At 36.0% G+C, this 18,452-nt stretch overlaps 1 protein-coding gene across 1 annotated transcript in view; it reads left to right on the top strand.

Moving 5' to 3' along the window:
• LOC108791306 (glutamate receptor ionotropic, delta-2-like) overlaps window positions 1-18,452 on the top strand; it is a gene marked incomplete at its 3' end in the record, with an annotated part of 437,538 nt that overhangs the window by 139,424 nt on the left and 279,662 nt on the right. The window contains exon 2 of the mRNA XM_018561749.1: window positions 870-1,025. Within this exon, the coding sequence (XP_018417251.1) occupies window positions 870-1,025 (156 nt within the window). The remainder of the gene's footprint in view (window positions 1-869; window positions 1,026-18,452) is intronic.

Below are 18,452 nucleotides of genomic sequence, written 5' to 3'. Positions count from 1 at the left end.
CCCCCCCCCCAGGGTTCACAGAGTAATTTAAGACAATGCTGTGGCTGCCGGGAGGTGATTTGGGGTGCCATTCAAATGCCAATGTACTGCCCCTAGCACACTGTACTTTGTAAGTGATGTGCTAAACATCTGGTAATGTATGCTTAGCATTATGCTATAGTGTAAACAGGCCCTTAAAGTACCTGATAAGTGTTGCCTTTTTTTTTTTTCATAAGTCTCCATTCAGGTGGATTATAAAGGAAATTGCACAAAATACAGCATATATTTTACAACAAATCATAACACAGTGAAAAAGTTTTGGCAATGATATAGTAAAAAAAATGTTAATAGCAAATGGCTGACACTTCTCACATGATTCAGCATTTTCAAATGATTGAAACTGATTGCTCTACATTTGGATATGGTAATATGTACTGTATACAATGTTTAAAAATTAAAGCATTACAGTATCCTCATTGATATAACTATGTATATTCTAGCTGTTAGTGTTATGGCCTGCTACACTCAGCTGCAGTGTCACATTAGATCTGCTTCATAATATGTGGATTATGCATAGTCAGAGACATTTATTATGGTACAGCGACTAAAAAGCTTTTCTTGCCAAATACAGTACAAAAAGACCTATTATACCTGACACTTTTTATAGCATCAGTTGTCATAACAGCTAAAAGCCACAACTATGTATCATACATATGAGAACAAACTCCATGACATGTTTACATTTGTGGACAAAAAAACTGATGAATCATGGTCTTTCTTTACTTGCAACAACAAGGCCTTGTTTTGACAGTGACTTTCAACTGCTACAAACTGTTGGAGCGTGCTTCTTACCCATGTGTTCCACTGACTTTGTTTTGTTTACTAAACAGGGGCAATTTTTGATGATTCTGCCAGAAAAGATTATGAAGTATTCCGCATGGCAGTCGATGACCTCAATCTAAATGAAGATATCTTGCAAACTGAAAAAATTACATTTACAGAAAAATTTGTGGATGGTAGCAATCCTTTTGTGGTTGTCCAGGAAGGTAGGAATACTAAAATACATTTAATGTATTTACGCAGTAGATTTTTTTCAACATTTTTATATCTATGTTAGGCAATGACTGAGTTTGTAAACATTTTCATTTAGAAGTCATGTATAGAAAAGATTGTCTTTTTTTTAAAAAACTTTCAACAGTAATGCTTTTGTGTTTATTACTTATCTCACACTTTGCATGAGTATCTAGCCAGAGAAAAAAAAACCCTAATATGTAATTTTGTTCAGTGAGATAAACTAAAATGTATTTTTTGTTTTGAACATAGTTTAGTGTCATTTATTAACTTATGTTTTTGCAAATTATGATGGTATTATCTTTAGGTACATTACAGTAGGTGGTTTTGCATTTTATGCATTTTATTTATTTATTTGCTTGTTTGTTTGCTTTTTTGTCTTATGCATTTATGTGCTATCTGCAGAAGAGAAAAAGGAGCAAGATTAATTTAATAATTAGGGGGGTTGATATGCAGAGGGATTGTTTATCTATCTTAGGGAATAAGGGGAAAATGTGTTCTTGCAATTCTCTTCCACATGATTGTGTGTTCAAAGCGAACACAGCATCAACCTATTTGTTAAGCTAAAGGAATATTTTTTTTTTTATGTGAACATTACCGTTTGTAAGCAAATACTCTTTACTCCTTTAGTCAATCAACCCAATGTCTTTAAAATATTTAAATATTTGGTTGCAAACATTTCTTTAGAAGAATGCAGATTAACACATTTTTTAAGTTATGTTGTATAGTAAGTTATTTGCATAGTACCATCGTAGGATTTGATATCCGAATGACTGTTTTTTTTCAACTGTACATATCAGTTTTTATGTACCTAATTTTCTAGGATAAATGTAATCTTGTTTCAACACTGTTGGCTTTTTCAGTGGTCAATCTGGAATGCTTACAAAGGTTAACTAAAGCGTATGTTCATAGCGTATGCTATCCTTCGATCTCTTGTAGAGACCTCCCTATACTTTCTGTAATGCTATCAATGGTTTCACCAGACAGGATGTGAAGGAACATGTGCAACAGGGAGACAGACAATAACAAAATGCTGAAAGGCATTTAATATTCCACTATGCAACTAAAAACAATCATGTTCATTTCTGTCTGTGTTGTTGTTGGATATTTTCTCTCACTTCCTGTTTGGTGAGACTATTGTCACTGGGACAATAACTGAGGGGAAAACTTTTAAACTGAGCCACAGATAGTACTATCCCAACAAGGGTTTAATCACTCCCAACTCTATCAAAAACTAAACTAATAGACATTTAAAATGTGTTTAATCCTAAATGGATATTCATATGAATTGTGTTGAATCTATCCAAATTTCATTCACAATAAACTAAATCAAACATGTGACTGTTCTCTGGCCAATCAGATGGGGTTTTTTTGGCTGTTGTGGGTTGCATTGCAGTCACAGTCTGACTTTGTTCTTAACCACTTGCAGTTAGCCAATTGTCAAAAAATGGGCGGACGCTTTCCAGAAGGTGGTTCGGGTCAGTTGGTCACTCGGCTGCCTACAGTAGTTTAGTGAATAGACCCCATAGTCATCATTGGCCTGGTAGATAGGGTGGTAGTACATTTTTAGGCTTCAACTGAATAGATTCATGTGCATTAGCACACAAAAACACATGTATTTTGTGAACAATTTAGAAAGAACTGTACATTTAACTTTTACTCCACACAACTCACAAACTGGTGATAGTTACACTACATTTTACAGTAAACATTGACATGGTTGAACTATCTGTATTTTCATCCATATTCAATCATGAAGGCTAAATCTGCTGTGCCTCGTTATGTTAAATCCCATAAACACTAAAAACAAAGTCTTATTGGTATTATTCATTTCATTCTAAATCTAAAAAAAAGCAACCACTGTGGTCTATCACTGCTAACAATATAACAATATAATAGTACAATATTATGTAGTATAATAGTACATAGTATAACAATACAACAATATAACAATATAATAGTACAATATTATGTAGTATAATAGTACATAGTATAACAATACAACAATATAACAATATAGCAAGTATGTTAACAGTAGTAGCTAGTTACATTAAATACAATTTGATCCATAATATTGAAGCTGTTTCACCACTAATCCAAGTATCTTCATCAGCACTAATGAGTCTCAGGAACATACCCCAGTATTTCTAACCACATGGATAACATGGTCACCTTAGTCCACACACCATGGTTGTATGATTTGTGTGTTTTTTGGATGTTAAAAGCAGGTGTCTAAGTGGGTTCTGTGAGTGGGTCAGTGCAAATTGTACTCTGAATATTAGCTCAAATTTTGCACTGCCTACTTATGTGTTTAATGTGCTGATACGTTCTGATACATTTGGTAAGATAGTAAAAATTATAATGTGTCAAGTGCTATAACCCATGGAAACAACAAAGCTTTAATCTTTCCCTGACTTTACTACATTAACTGAAAGCTAGTTCCATAGGGTTATGGTACTTTGCACATCCCCAAATGCTCTTTGCATTGCTTTACTATCATTTCATTCCTCAAACATGATTTCACATTAGTACTCTGCTAATCAATAACACATATACATTTAATGTAATGGAACAATGCATTGATCTGTCTATTTTTAAAGCATCTATTGTGCATTATATATTTATTTTTCAATTATTACCTAGCATTTATCTTTACTGAATAATTTGTCATTGATGTCTTTTTATAGATTAGTAAATTGTTCTGTGCATTCATAACCATTGGATTTTACAAAACAAGCCTAATGAGCCGATTAGTTTAGTAAAACATATTTTACAGCACTCCTGCTCTTTAAGAGCCAATATTCACAGCCTACATTCACGTAACTATGATACATATTTTAATTACAGTTACAACAATCTATCAGAAACCCTTATTTACAAAAAATACAGTAAAAAAACTATTGTTAATCACAAAATAATTTTTTGGACACAGAGACAACGTAGCCTAATTAAATAGGAAATAAATGAGCCAATAATACAAATAAAAAATAAATTTAATATCAGAGTACATTTTCATTGTCTAGGATTATGAAGCTTGTTGTGAATTCTGTGATTTAACATTTTCTCAAAGTAGAAGTTTGGGACATGGTAAGGTTAGTTTATTTATGTAGCTTTTTTGTCTCCACTGGTATGAAAAGCCCAGTGTGAATTGATTCAGGCTCAGTGCAAAGCTGTATTTTCTATATTGGCACTCACATGCTTGCGCCTAGGGTAAAAAGGGGTAGTAAAAAGTCTTATAATGTGGACATTTGTATAACTTTTTCTTGTTTCCCCCCTCTGTCCATTTGTTTGACATTTGTGGCTAAATTTAACAACAGAACTATTTGGAATTTGGATTATAACCAGTAGGTACCTGTTACCTACTGTTCACTTGGTTTTTGTGTAACTAATACTCTATACTTTTTAAAATTCCTTTGCATGGTTACCTAATTGTATGTACACAATAGGCTGATTTAATAAACAGTTAATAATCTAAACTGATAAATTGAAGTAAATATCCACGTAATTTATTGCGCGAAGATTCTCAACTCCTTTAGTAAATAAAAACAATGTGTGGAAAGGCTAAATGTGGTTTTTGTATCAGTTGCATTCTTCAATAAGGATGTGTTACAACAAAAATAATCAGAAAAGCCAAAATAGGACTGCCTTTACATATCTCCAGTCATTTCTGTTGAGTGGAATACTTCTTTAAAGTAAAGCCAATTTTTTTTTTAGTTGCAGATAAGATGGGCGAGGCTTAGAACTTAATGGTAACGGCTATCCAGGGCTCTGTTAGAGAGATTTACCTTCTCATACTCTTTAAGTTACATGGTTTCACCAGACAGAAAGTGAGGGGAATTCTAAAATAACCACACAGACAGCAATTAAAAATCTGTGCCTGTTAGATTCTAATCCTTACTTCCTGTCTTGCAAAACCTTCATTACTGGGACAAAAATGAGCAGAAATGTTTGTAAAAGAGCAGTAAATAACTGACAGTACTGATCTTTCTTCAATCTATACAAAACTAAAAAATTGACTGGTCACACACTTCAACTTTTTTCCTTATAATATAATTTTAGAAATATATTTATTATTTTCTTTAAAGCATTAGCCACAAACCATACTCAATAATTGATTAGCACTTTTTGCCATTTATCTGTAGGCTCTTGCTTGATAACCACCAGGGACACTATATAAATGGAGATTCTATGATTTCCTCATATTTGTATTCATTTTCTTCAGGTGCTTTTGTCCCCACACAGCCACAATTCAAAAACATATAGATCACTTGATTACTATTTAACGTACCCTTATTGTGTGTATGTGTGCTCTTGATGACTACAGCATGGATATTGTAATAAAAACCTCTTTAGAGTTTACAACTATAAAGGTTCATAGTCTTTGTACTCTTTAAAGCACTGTGTAACATACTGGCGTTATATACATGCGGTAAATAGATCATTAATAATATATTCTACCAGTATTATGTGTATTTAAGGTATATCACTGCTGGTGCATAAACCATGTAATTACAAAAGTTATTGAATTACATATCAGGTTTGTGTCATATGTCAGAATTTACAAGTCTGTCCTCTTGATGTAGACATTACAGGTGAATCTTACTATCTCAGCTAGTATTTTTAACTACTGTTACATAAAATTACCAAAATTGCAAGAAAAGAACTGAGACTGTGGAAGGAGTTGCCTAATATGATACTTGGTTGGAATTTTGCACTTAGAACCCACAAATAGACTGGATTTAATTAGCTTACCAGCTTCCATTCATAATCACAATATCAACTATAAGGTGACTGATACATTAAAGTGGAACTATGGGCAAAATCAAATATGACATATATGATGCAGTCTGTCAATAGCATTAACACAGCAGTCTTTATTTTTCTGAGTCATCCTGTAACATAGTTTAATTACCTATTAATCTTGCTAGTAAGTCTGTTATTTTTCAACTTTCTTTAGCAGACTAAGGGGTCTATTCACGAAGCTGCCGAAGGATCTGGCTGTAGCTTCGGCCGATCCTTCGGCTAGCTTCGGCCCCAGGACCCCTTTGGTTCAGTAGAACCGAAGGGGTGCTGTACGGGCTATTCACAATAGCCCGTACAGCTCCCGATCATGGCCGAGCGGCTCAGATGTTGGATCGGCTGAGTCAAACCCATTCTGCACTTCGGGTCGGCTGAACTTGCTAAGCATGTTCGGCTGACCCGAAGCCACACAAAGCAAGCCGATATACGGTGTTCGGCTCACTTCACTTCAGATCGGTCATTCACTCGGCTGCCCTCGGCAGCTTCGTGAATAGACCCCTAAGATGTCCAGCACAATGGCAGTTAGGAAGTTGAGACAAACAATTTTACACTGACAGTTTGTTTATAAGTCAACTTTTATGCGTATCATTAAAATCTTTATCCCAAAAGGAAAAAAAAAACAGTTGCTTTAAAAGCAGCTTAAACATGTTAACTGGAGTTAGGCTTTAATTTGTAAGTCACTTGTGTAAAGTCCATCTAAATCCCATCTAACACTATACTTTTCACAGCTTAACAATGTTTCTATCCAGGGGACAGCTACATTGCTCCTCTACATATATTTAGATTTTGTTTTATTTGGTTTAGATGTGCATTAAAGTGATATTAAAGCCAGATTTTTTTTATTTCTCCTTTAAGGAGACCCTCCTTTGCTGGAGGATGTTTTTTTTTGTAAAAGTACCTCAATCCTCGTTTTTTAGTGGGTCCCAGCCAAGGTCTTCCCCCCGCCCCTTGCAAGGTGCCACCATCGTTCTAATGGAGGAGCGCTAAGGGACCAGTGGCGGGGACGAGACAAGCTGACAGGTTAGTGTGGGGGAGAAAAAAGGTACTTGGCTGTGTTTACCCTAATGCAGTGGATGCATTAAGGTAAAAAACGCCCAGACCTTAATACTACTTTAATGAAATATACTTTTTATTCCATTGACTTTCCCTACTTGTGAATGGTGCATAACAGAAATCACTTTGTGCTGTGTTACACTCACCCTTATTGTTGTGTTCCAGTATAAAAATTACAAATGAATGATGCAATTAGTTTGTGGTTCCTTTATAAAATCTTGTATAAAAATTGGAGAAGTTCATAGAGATAAATAAGATTTTTTGGTTGCAACATGTTTTTTTAACCTTTTTTCCTTTTTGTTTTCTAAAACCAAACAAGTCTCACTATGCAAGGGATAGTCCATACCTTCACTCCATCTGTACATAAATTGAGTGATGCCAGCTGGACAAGCATTAATTGGCATACTACATAGCTACCAGGGGACTGAACAAAGAAGAGACACATAAAGTTGAGTCACTTCCATGAAGGTCAATGTAAGAAGTCTGGCATGCAGTATCTCTCCTTTGAATATCTTTCTTGTGTGCACTTAATTTACCTATTTCACTTCAATGCACTCTTATGGAAATGGTGTGAAGTGATAACATGATAAGCTGTCATTTCACATATCCCTAAAAGGTTTAAAACACCATCTAAAGGCACAAAGTTTAGCAAAATAACACTTTTAACTGGTAACGTAATGTTTAAGATATCAAGAACATTTTATAGCTTTTTCAGAAAAGTCTATTTGAAAATGTTTACTATTTATGGGGAATGATTGAGTGCGTTGTCGTCATGGGCATGTATATGCATGTGAGTATATGTAAAATATTAGTAAATTATTTTTTAGCTCAGTGTTTCTTCCATCATTTTTCTACTACTCAATCTGGCTGTTATCCAGGCATTGGCTAGGCTCATATCTAGGGATTTACAAATTCAATTTACACAATAGGAATCAGCCCAATTCAGGACAAATTACATATTCTTTGAATCGATTTTTCCATCTCTAATGATTAAAAACGTCTCAAACATGAGACATGACACCAAAAAAAAACAGACGAATTCAGCCAAGCAAATGTACTATGCAGGGCTACTTTTCAGTCTCATAAGATGATTTACAACATCCTTTATCCTTTATCAGGTGAATCACACAAGCAGCATTTTAAATGTACATGTGTTATGGAGAGCTGTGTATACTTACATTTGAACCACAATTAAGGTTCAGATTGCTACAGTGCCGTTGCCACTGTCTGATACCATGAAGGGCAATGCAGAGGTCTCCTTGGCAAAATAGGTCAAACAGGTAAGGCAATTGTTTCCTACCTTTTCAAAGCCATTACACAACATACAATGTCAAACCACAAAAAACCCAACATGATAAACAAAATACACATAAGCATAACCTAGCAGACAAGTGGAGAAATATTGTTATTATAGCTATTTTTAAAATTAACATTTGCTAAATAATGCTATGACAGCACTAGTAATTATTTTATGTATGTTATGTTTTATTAATATTATTTTTCTTTATTGGTGAGCCAATGACTTCCTCCCATCAACTCTGCTCTTTTTTAATTAATATGCCCTGGTGGCTTTCACAGTGCTGTAAGTACTATATTCAATTAAAAATATAAAAAATGGCCTAATTAGAAGCAATGCTCTTATTGACACAGACAAAGTAAACCTCATGCTCAGCATGTTAGGCCGACCCAAAGTGCAGAAGAAGTTCAACTCAGCTGATCCAACATCTGGATCTGAGCTGAACTTCCAGCAGACTACTCGCTACTGTTCGGCCTATTCTCATAGATGCCGAATAGCAGTGAGTGAATAGCCGAATGACGCTCGGAGGCATTCGGCTCGGCTAATCGGCTTGGTACCTCTGTGGTCCAGAGCAGAATAGAAAAACAGTTTAAAAAGTAGAAAATAAAAATAGAAAATAATTGAAATGATGGCAGATAGCAGGGGAAGCAATAGCTTCTTTGCTATCTGCAAGTTTTTTTTAGTATTCTGACAGCTGCTGCCATCAGAATAAAAAAAAAAGTCAGCATAGGAATGAATAGCTAGATTCCTATTGGCTATTTCAATTTGCAATATCCAATAGAAAGCTGGCTATTGTACCTGCCCTCTGCTGCTGTCAATCACTAGAAGGGGACCTGATGGAGAACTTCAGGTCCCCTCTGCTGATTGAAAGCATCAGTGGGTGGGTGCAATAGCTAGTTTATTATTGGCTAGTGCAAAGTGAAATAGCCAATAGGAATGTAGCTATGCATTTCTATGCTGTTTATTTTTTTCTGACTGACGGCACCGGTGGCTCCGATGTCAGAAGAAAAACAAACAAACAATAGAGTAGGGAAGGGTTTACTCTGCTTGATGGAGCAGTGTAAACCTTTCCGGAAGTAAGTGTTTCTCTCCCGGGCGGCCAGGAGACGCTATCTAATTGCGGGAGAATCCCAGAGCGTCCGGGAGAGTAATGACAAAGCAGCGGCCCTGGTTACCTGGTGAGCAGGGACGCTAATCTGTCCCTGCAAGTGGCCGGAGCCAGCCGTGAGATGACGGCAGGCTCCGCCCAGCTGTCAGTAGCAGGCCGTTCGGCCAGCTTCGGCTTTCACCTCGGCTCAGTCAAGCCGAGGCATATGCCTTGGGCTCGACTGAGCCGCTCAGCCAACTTCGGGAGCTGTATGGGCTATAGTGAATAGCCCCTACAGCAGCCCTTCAGTTCTACTGAACTGAAGGGGTCCTGGGGCCGTAGCTAGATGAAGGATCAGCCGAAGCTAGGGCTAGATCCTTCAGCAGCTTTGTGAATAGACCCCTAAATGTTTTCTCATCTGTTCATCTCTGTATCTGCCTGTTTTACCAACTTTCTTACTTAACCTGTAAAAATATTTTATATACACTATGTGCACCTAAAAGAGACTTAGAAAAAAGAATGACCAACATGGAGATACTCAGTTTGACATTTCAGCAGTATCAAAGCTCAGTTATCTACTTAACATTTCAGTGAGGCATATATTACTTTTCTCAAGGATCAAAAGCTGCACCCACGAAAAATAAAAAATTAACTGTGATAGGCCAGTTTAATGTTGATTTGTCAGATCAACAATTCTTTCATGTAAGGGTCTAGCTGCAAATGCCAGAATATGGAAGTTATGCGCTGGCTTGGACATGAGGGGTCTAGAGAAGGTTACAGACTTTGAAGGAAGGAATCTAATATATAATAATTTTAATGGACTGTTCACAAAGGCCCTTATACTACATAATTAATTTGACAGCTCAGAGTTAAATCTATGTGTATGCAGCTTTTGTAAAATAGTAAAGTTGTAACTACACAATGAACATTATATTTTTACCTATAATGATTTGATAAGTAATCTAGCTGGTACCAGGAGCATTTCTAGGACTCAAACCACTTGTTTTATGGGTTTAGGGGGCAACACAGCTTCTATGTTTTATAGTCATTTAAAAAACATGGCAGAATTGTTATTCCCATGGCATGGCAAATTACACTATTCATGGCAGTAGTTGACAAAAAATGTACAATACAGTAAACGTATATAAAAACTTCTTATATTAAATCCAGTTTTAGTAAGAACGTAATTATCTAACAGCTATTTATTATGTACAGCTATAATTATAGGATATAATTTTCAACCACTAATATATAGTATAATCCTTAAGTCATCATTACAATCACCAGTAACCACTATGATATATTATTCATTAGCTACCTTTAGAACTCTTTAACAGCAGCCATACTGTATATACATTATGTTACGATAGTAATACTTCCTTTACCCCTAATCTAAAAACAGATAGTTAGGATTTGCAGCCATAAAAAGTTTATAACCATTAGCCAACAATAAAATAATATATGCACTATTGTTCTCCCGAGGCACGTATATAGCCCTTTGGGCTAACATTTTCATGCTGCCAACAACATTTCCCACTGTCAACAAAAATGTGTTATACTTACTCCCATACTCCCTCATACCACCATGCATGTTTCCCAGACAAAAATATCAAAACACCAAAGGAAACTGTTAGGCCCCCAGCCAACAATACATTCTTATCCCCCAGCAAATAATCATTCTTATGTCCCTCAGGTCAGAAAATGAATGTACCTTCTCATTGATCAAAAAAATATTATGCTCTAATCCCCAGTACAAAAAATTACTGCTTCTTGAACTACATTTCCACTCAATTTGCAAGTGGTTGAGTAGCATGGTCCTGTCCCATCCTTGGTATAAAGCATACCAAGTAGCTTGGTTGGTGACTTTCCTAATGTAATAAAAAAACAATATAAAAAATGAATACAGTAATGCAGGTTTGAGGCCGGGGACCCCGGGCATCTGGAAAGAAACCAAGGCATGTGACCCAGTACCAATAGCTAATGTAGTCACTGAGCAGTTACCATTAGTCTTGCGTGGATCAGATCTTCTTGTATTTTTAAGAAAATATGCATCTTATTCAAAGTATGACATACATCTGTGGGTAGCTGACCTATTCTGCATTACTTATTCCTAAAACAAATTCTTCTTAAAACTGTAATTTTTCATTTTGGACACAGTGAAGTAAAAGAAAACAGCAGTAATCAATTTTCTTTGCTGTGATTATTACACATAATTAGAACTTTTTAACTAACATCAACAAATGCTTTTTATCATCTTAAATTACTTCCTAATGATTAAATAATGATCACTTACCTGTTTTTTCTTCAATACTTCTCTGCATGATTTACAAGCAATTTTATGCTAATTTATCTATTGTATTTGCCTTTACTGTCCATCAATAATTATAATTCTTGGAAATGTGTGCGTCAATTAAACTGCAAATGTTTTTAAAATAAGATGCATGAGCCATTTGAATACATGTATTTTTTCAAATGCTTTGTTTTGTGATCAGTAAGCATATCTACAAGATCATCAGCAAGAAGTTTAATTAATTGTGGCTTGTTTAAATTATTTAATAATTTGCTTAAAGGAACAAGATATGTATGTAGACTCGTATAATGTTGTTTCAGTCCTTTTGTGGCAAGAGATGCGACAGTATCACTCCTTTGATGTAGCATTTAACCCAGGACTGGAGAAGGTGTATGACATTGACCTGGTATTCCTATCAAAGGGTCTAAAAAGCTGTTTTAAAAGAAAAATTTCCTTGGACAAACAAGGATGCTGCCAATGTTAATTTCTCATTCTCTAAATGCAAATTGCCTTACTGCCAAGCCAATTGTCTTGCATTGACTCCAAACGTGGATTTTGACTAGGCATTGAAAGATAAATGGTTTTGAAGTTAGTAAACTGTAGCTGCCAAATCAATTTCAGTTTACAGTGGTTAGCTCATTAGACCCCAAAAGAAAGTCAGATGCCACTAAGAAGCATCTCAACCTAATCTAAAATCCATGTTTATAACAAGTATTCTTCATTTTTATATCTACACAAGCTCTAAAGAAGATTTAATGTTTCTGTATACTATACTGTAGGTGTTCTTCACAAATAAACATTAAAGCCTATTTCCACCTTTTGCTGAGGTGTTTAAAAAATATATATGCCAGCAATGTACACGAAGTGTACATGAAGGAGGCATATGCAGTTGCTGCATATGAAAACAGAAACTTAAATTTTTTGTTAGCTTTCCTCTTCATATACTCATAGAAATGGTTGCTTCTGTGCTTTGCAATCAAACTGTGTGTATATTACAAGTGAGTTCTCCACCCACCACCCCCCACTCATTAGTATTTATAGTGGCACCCCCCTCCCAGGACAGTGTATTGTGTGCAAAGGCAGAGCTGGTATTTAGTGATCATGTTACAATGAATACCAGGGAGGGGGAGAGCTGTTTATATCCTTCTTTACAATCCAACCTTGGCATCTCCTGTGTTCTACTGTGGAGAAAATTTTGTATTTCTAGGATTTAGGCCTAATAAAAACTTAATTAAAGATAATGAAACCATGTAATGTGAGTCATGAAAATGTACACACATATACATCATCACTGCACCTCTTCATTACCACAATAAATGATAATCACTTACACAGGTGGACATGGACTTTGGTATGGAATGGAAAAAGTTTGTTATTGGATAATGCCCTAATGTCATTATTTTGCAAGCAAGCTAGGGTACCATGATTTCTGTGTGAGCTTCAACTTCCTGAAAGACAAAACCTGTACAGGCCTCCTCCTCCAACCAATTAGATTTAAATTTACATTTTCTAACCTCTAGTAGAAAAATGAAGGATTTGGTGAACAACAGTAATGTCTATACCTTTAATTTACTGCAGATTATTTAACCTAAAACTCACTTTTCACATATTAATGGCAGTAATTTACATCTCTTGATTTTTCCTACTTTTAGTGGAATTATTTAAAACTGATCTAATTAATACTGTATAGTTTTCCTCTGACAAGCTAAGGATTTCTCATTACAACATACTACCTAGTTTAGGAGCTGTATCTAGTTTGGGAAACCGTACTTAATGAGTGCAATACATTAAACTAGCATATTGCCAACAAATTGAAAACGTTACAATAAGTATAATCAGAATGTACTATCATATGCTTTTATAAGTTAATTCTAGTTATAATAAACTTCTTATCATTCACATTGTAAATTATAGACAACATGCTTTGGGATTGAGTTACTAAGGTAGTAGAGAATGTGCACATTTAAAACATGTTTAAAGTGAAGTAAATTGAGTATTCACTTTAATTGCCAATCATGTGCAGTGTGTTTTTATGAGAAAAATCTGAATTTCGACACACAATTTTACTAACTGAACGTGAACACAGCTATCATTTATTTTATGTAAGGTTAGTGAATCTTTTCTTACATCTTTAAGCATTAGTGATAATAAAGGTCCTGTTTAACATGATAGTTAGTTTTGTTTTTAGGCATCATACTTTTTCTTTGTTTCTTTTATTTTCTTTTGTCCTTATGTTGGAGTTTAGACAAACAGATTTGACTCGCCAACTTACAATTACACAATTAGAGAGGTATTAATTGATATTATGTAGACAGGTTATGATTCTTGGAAAGTTTGCATATTGGGAATACATTTTTTTTTTGCATGTAATTTCTTTTATTTGCGAGCAAAGTATGGTACAACATACATGTATTGTCAAAGTCACAAGGCATACAAAAAAGAGCAAAAAGAAAAAAAAAAGAAGGCATACAAATGGCTAGTGAATAATAATAGAACTATAAGGTCAGTCAGTAAAAGATGAATACATTCTCTAGTGATACCCCCATATACCTTGTTATGTGCGAGAAAGGTAACCGTAGTGACCAGGTTGCAAAATAATACACGCCAATGTAACATACGAACAACAATGTCTAGTTGTTAACAAACATACTGGCTGTGTATATAACTATCGGTGTAATAAAGAAGAGTAACCACAGTAACTATAAATTCACGCGGTCAGTGAGCCGAACTGTTGAGAGATGATGAGTACAAGAGAAGTCTCCTAGGGAAGGAGGTGTGATTCGGGCTTTCACGTGGTGGGTCTAATTCTAAGCGGATGGGAGTGTTCGTAAATCGTCTCATAGGACATCGAGCGCACCTAATGAGTTAGCTAGCTTGGCAGTAAGAAACCATTAGGAATGTTGAAAAATAAGCATTATGTTGCATTGTTGTTCCAGGGGCAGTTCAGTAGTTAAATATGAAGACCAGGGGGTTGATTTACTAACCTAAACACACGCATGCACTAGGTGCGTGTGATTTTTACACAGCAAATTGTATTTATCAACCAAAAAGTCTCTAAAAGCATATTTCCACTAATGCCATATATGGAAAAATCATGCACATGATGCATATATAATGCTGCTTCACAGTTTAGACAAAAATGGTTAGCTCATGCATTGAACTATAAGGTCAGTCAGTAAAAGATGAATACATTCTCTAGTGATACCCCCATATACCTTGTTATGTGCGAGAAAGGTAACCGTAGTGACCAGGTTGCAAAATAATACACGCCAATGTAACATACGAACAACAATGTCTAGTTGTTAACAAACATACTGGCTGTGTATATAACTATCGGTGTAATAAAGAAGAGTAACCACAGTAACTATAAATTCACGCGGTCAGTGAGCCGAACTGTTGAGAGATGATGAGTACAAGAGAAGTCTCCTAGGGAAGGAGGTGTGATTCGGGCTTTCACGTGGTGGGTCTAATTCTAAGCGGATGGGAGTGTTCGTAAATCGTCTCATAGGACATCGAGCGCACCTAATGAGTTAGCTAGCTTGGCAGTAAGAAACCATTAGGAATGTTGAAAAATAAGCATTATGTTGCATTGTTGTTCCAGGGGCAGTTCAGTAGTTAAATATGAAGACCAGGGGGTTGATTTACTAACCTAAACACACGCATGCACTAGGTGCGTGTGATTTTTACACAGCAAATTGTATTTATCAACCAAAAAGTCTCTAAAAGCATATTTCCACTAATGCCATATATGGAAAAATCATGCACATGATGCATATATAATGCTGCTTCACAGTTTAGACAAAAATGGTTAGCTCATGCATTTACATTTCTGCATTCATCAACGCAAGCAACACAACATAGAGCTAATTTACACAACATCACCTTGCAATTCATGCAGGGCTTTGCACAACGCACCTGCTGGGTGTGTACACACTACAAAGGTGTTTAGATTCCACCCATAGATCATGCTGGGAGGGAACACACTACAGAGGTGTATACATGTTCGTGGTGTGTTTATAAGGTTAGTAAATCAACCCCCAGGTGTCAAAAAATTTCTTTGTACGTTTCATGTTAAATTTTGTGTCTGGTTTGTCCATCAGCATGAGTCGTTGGAGTTGTGGTCGGACCTTGGCCATTGATATGTAGTTAGGGGATAGGGAATACATTTTAACAGCTTTTTTCTAAATCACCTACCTACAGAGATTTTATTGAGATTTTGCAGTTCAGTGAGGCTTTGTGTGATTAGATTTGATTTGTACAAATGCACAAAATATGGAACTACCAAAGCTTCTTGCATAATGATTCATTAAAATGCTTAATCCATATACATTGTGTCATTTAGTGTGTTTAGGTATATTCCTTAAAAAATTAAAAAATAGAAAGCTTTTGCAAAATGTCACAATAATTTCTTACATTTCGTTTAAGCAAAGGCTTACCAAATACTTTTTGAGAAAAGCACAAAGAGTCTAAAGTTTATTTTGAACCATTATTGCATACTGGTCTACTTTATAAGAAAAGCAAGCATGCCTCATGTTCAATTAATTTGGTATAATGAATTTGTCATTTGCATTCCTAATGATTAACTTGAGTGATAACAGACATGTTGCATAGTCAAACACTGAAACTGCTTTGTTCTTATGACAGTATTAGAATGTTCAGTGACAAAGAGAGATGCCCTAGATTATTACACAGCTCAAGTGTTATCTACGGTATGTAGGCTAGCTATATATCTCACCCTGTCACACACAGAGCAAGTATTACAAACAATGCTGTCAACCAAATGCATTGTTTTACATGGTAAAAGATAAAAATATATCCAGATGTCCAGCAGAGGGTTCATGGTGGCTCATAATTCAGTAGATAGTTGGCTCATTATACAGTAAGTAGTTACATGCCTATATGTATAAGAACAGACAATTCAAAAGAAGCTAGCAACATTGTTTGTTTGTTTTTAAGAGAAACTGCAAATTGCTTATTTAATGAAACTCTTACTTGGTATCCTGTCCTATCCATTACTGATAGGCCCCAACAAAAAACATAGTGTAAGATTGTAATTAGCCTTACACAGGGCTAAAGACATTATACCTGTCCCTTCTTGGTGCTGACAACTGACTGATCAGGCATGGAATGTTATATCAAATAATTTTAAGGGATTTTTTTTAATATAGCATACGTTTGACACATACACATTTAGGATGTTTGATTGCCACAACAAAACTGCAATATGACCATTCTGATCATGAAAGTTACAGCCCTCATCAGTCCAAGGTAGGGATGTCCAGATGCCACTTTTTCAGGCCCAAGTACAAGTACATCCCCTCATGTTCTTGCCAATACCAATTACCGATACTTTTTAAAAAAAGGGACAGGTGACTTTAAATTATCCATAGTACAGCTACATGTTATGTGCTATGGATCATGATTTAACCTATTCATGTTAGTAGGGAAAAATTGTAACTCTATTGCTGGAGTGTAGTGGAGGTGTGTGCTGTATATATGTACTACACATACACTACACACGTCTAGTACACTATAGCAATAGATTTACAGCCAGCCCTGTCCCAGGTTCCCTCACTCACAGTTTCACTCCGATCCCTGTTGCCTCACGCGGTGCCTCTTGTAGTCAGCGCTGGGCAGGATCGTTGCATCACGTCTCGGTGCTCAGCTTGTGGGAGGCACTCGCAATTCTGCCCTGCTAACATGAATAGGTTAAATCATAATCCATAGTACATATACAGCACATACGTCCAGTACACTGCAGTAATAGAGTTACAATTATCTCCTGCTAACATGAATAGGTTAAATCATGATCCATAGTACATAATAGTACATAACATGTAGTTGTACTATGGATCATTTAACCCATTCATGTTAGCAGGTATATTTGTATATCTAATGCTGCAATGTACGAGACATTTGTGCTGTATATGTACAGTGTATATAGATATACAATTCTGCACTGCTAACATGAATGGGTTAAATGATCCGTAGTACAGGGCTACATATCATGTACCTCGGATAATTTAACCCATTCATATTAGCAGAGGATAATTGTTAATCTATTGTTGCAGTGCATTCTATATGTAGTATATAGTACATGTACATATAGAGTGCCTGCAACAATACATTTACAATTATTCTCTGCTAACATGAATGGGTTAAATGATCCCTAGTACGGGGCTACATACAGATCATTTAATCCATTTCACTCACTGTGCCGGAGAGAGCAGGGACGAGTCAGTGGCAGCGCTGGTCCAGTGGGAGGAGCTCCCTGTGGGGTCCTAATTTAGCTGACTCAGAGGTGCCGGCCAGCTAAATTAGAGGGTTTTTTTTCTTACTTACCTCGCTGAGCGTCGCGTCACTGCTGCTCCGATGGGCGGCGCTCTGAGTGGGGTCATCTGGCAGTCTGGCACCTAAATTAGGACCCCACCTGGAGCTCCGCCCACCGGAGCAGCAGTGACGCAACGCTCGGCAAGGTAAGTAAGAAAAAAGTACTTGTCAAAATGCCCTGTATCGGGCCCGATTCCGATGCTAGCATCGGTATCGGGACATCCCTAGTCCAAGGGATTGAATATATACCCTCCTTGTAAATTGTACTCTCTCATAAACATGGTCCTTCTAATCCTATTTTATATATTGTACTGTCTCCCCATATTTTGTAAAGTGCTGTATAAACTGTTTAAAAATCACTTAAAACACTATAAAAATCCTGTATTATAATAATAATAATAATAATAATATGCACTGTGAATGTTAAATTTAAAAGGGGGGGGATTAGAACTTCTTCTGGGTTTTTGCTCATATTGGGAGCTATGTTAAGTGAGATTTCCTTTGCTTACTGTGGTGTTGACAACCATTTAGCTAGATAGGAAGTG

Source organism: Nanorana parkeri, unplaced genomic scaffold, assembly GCF_000935625.1.
Source record: "Nanorana parkeri isolate BGI_ZX_2015 unplaced genomic scaffold, ASM93562v1 scaffold542, whole genome shotgun sequence".
NCBI classification, from domain to species: domain Eukaryota; kingdom Metazoa; phylum Chordata; class Amphibia; order Anura; family Dicroglossidae; genus Nanorana; species Nanorana parkeri.
This window is presented reverse-complemented; position numbering and strand designations above follow the sequence as displayed.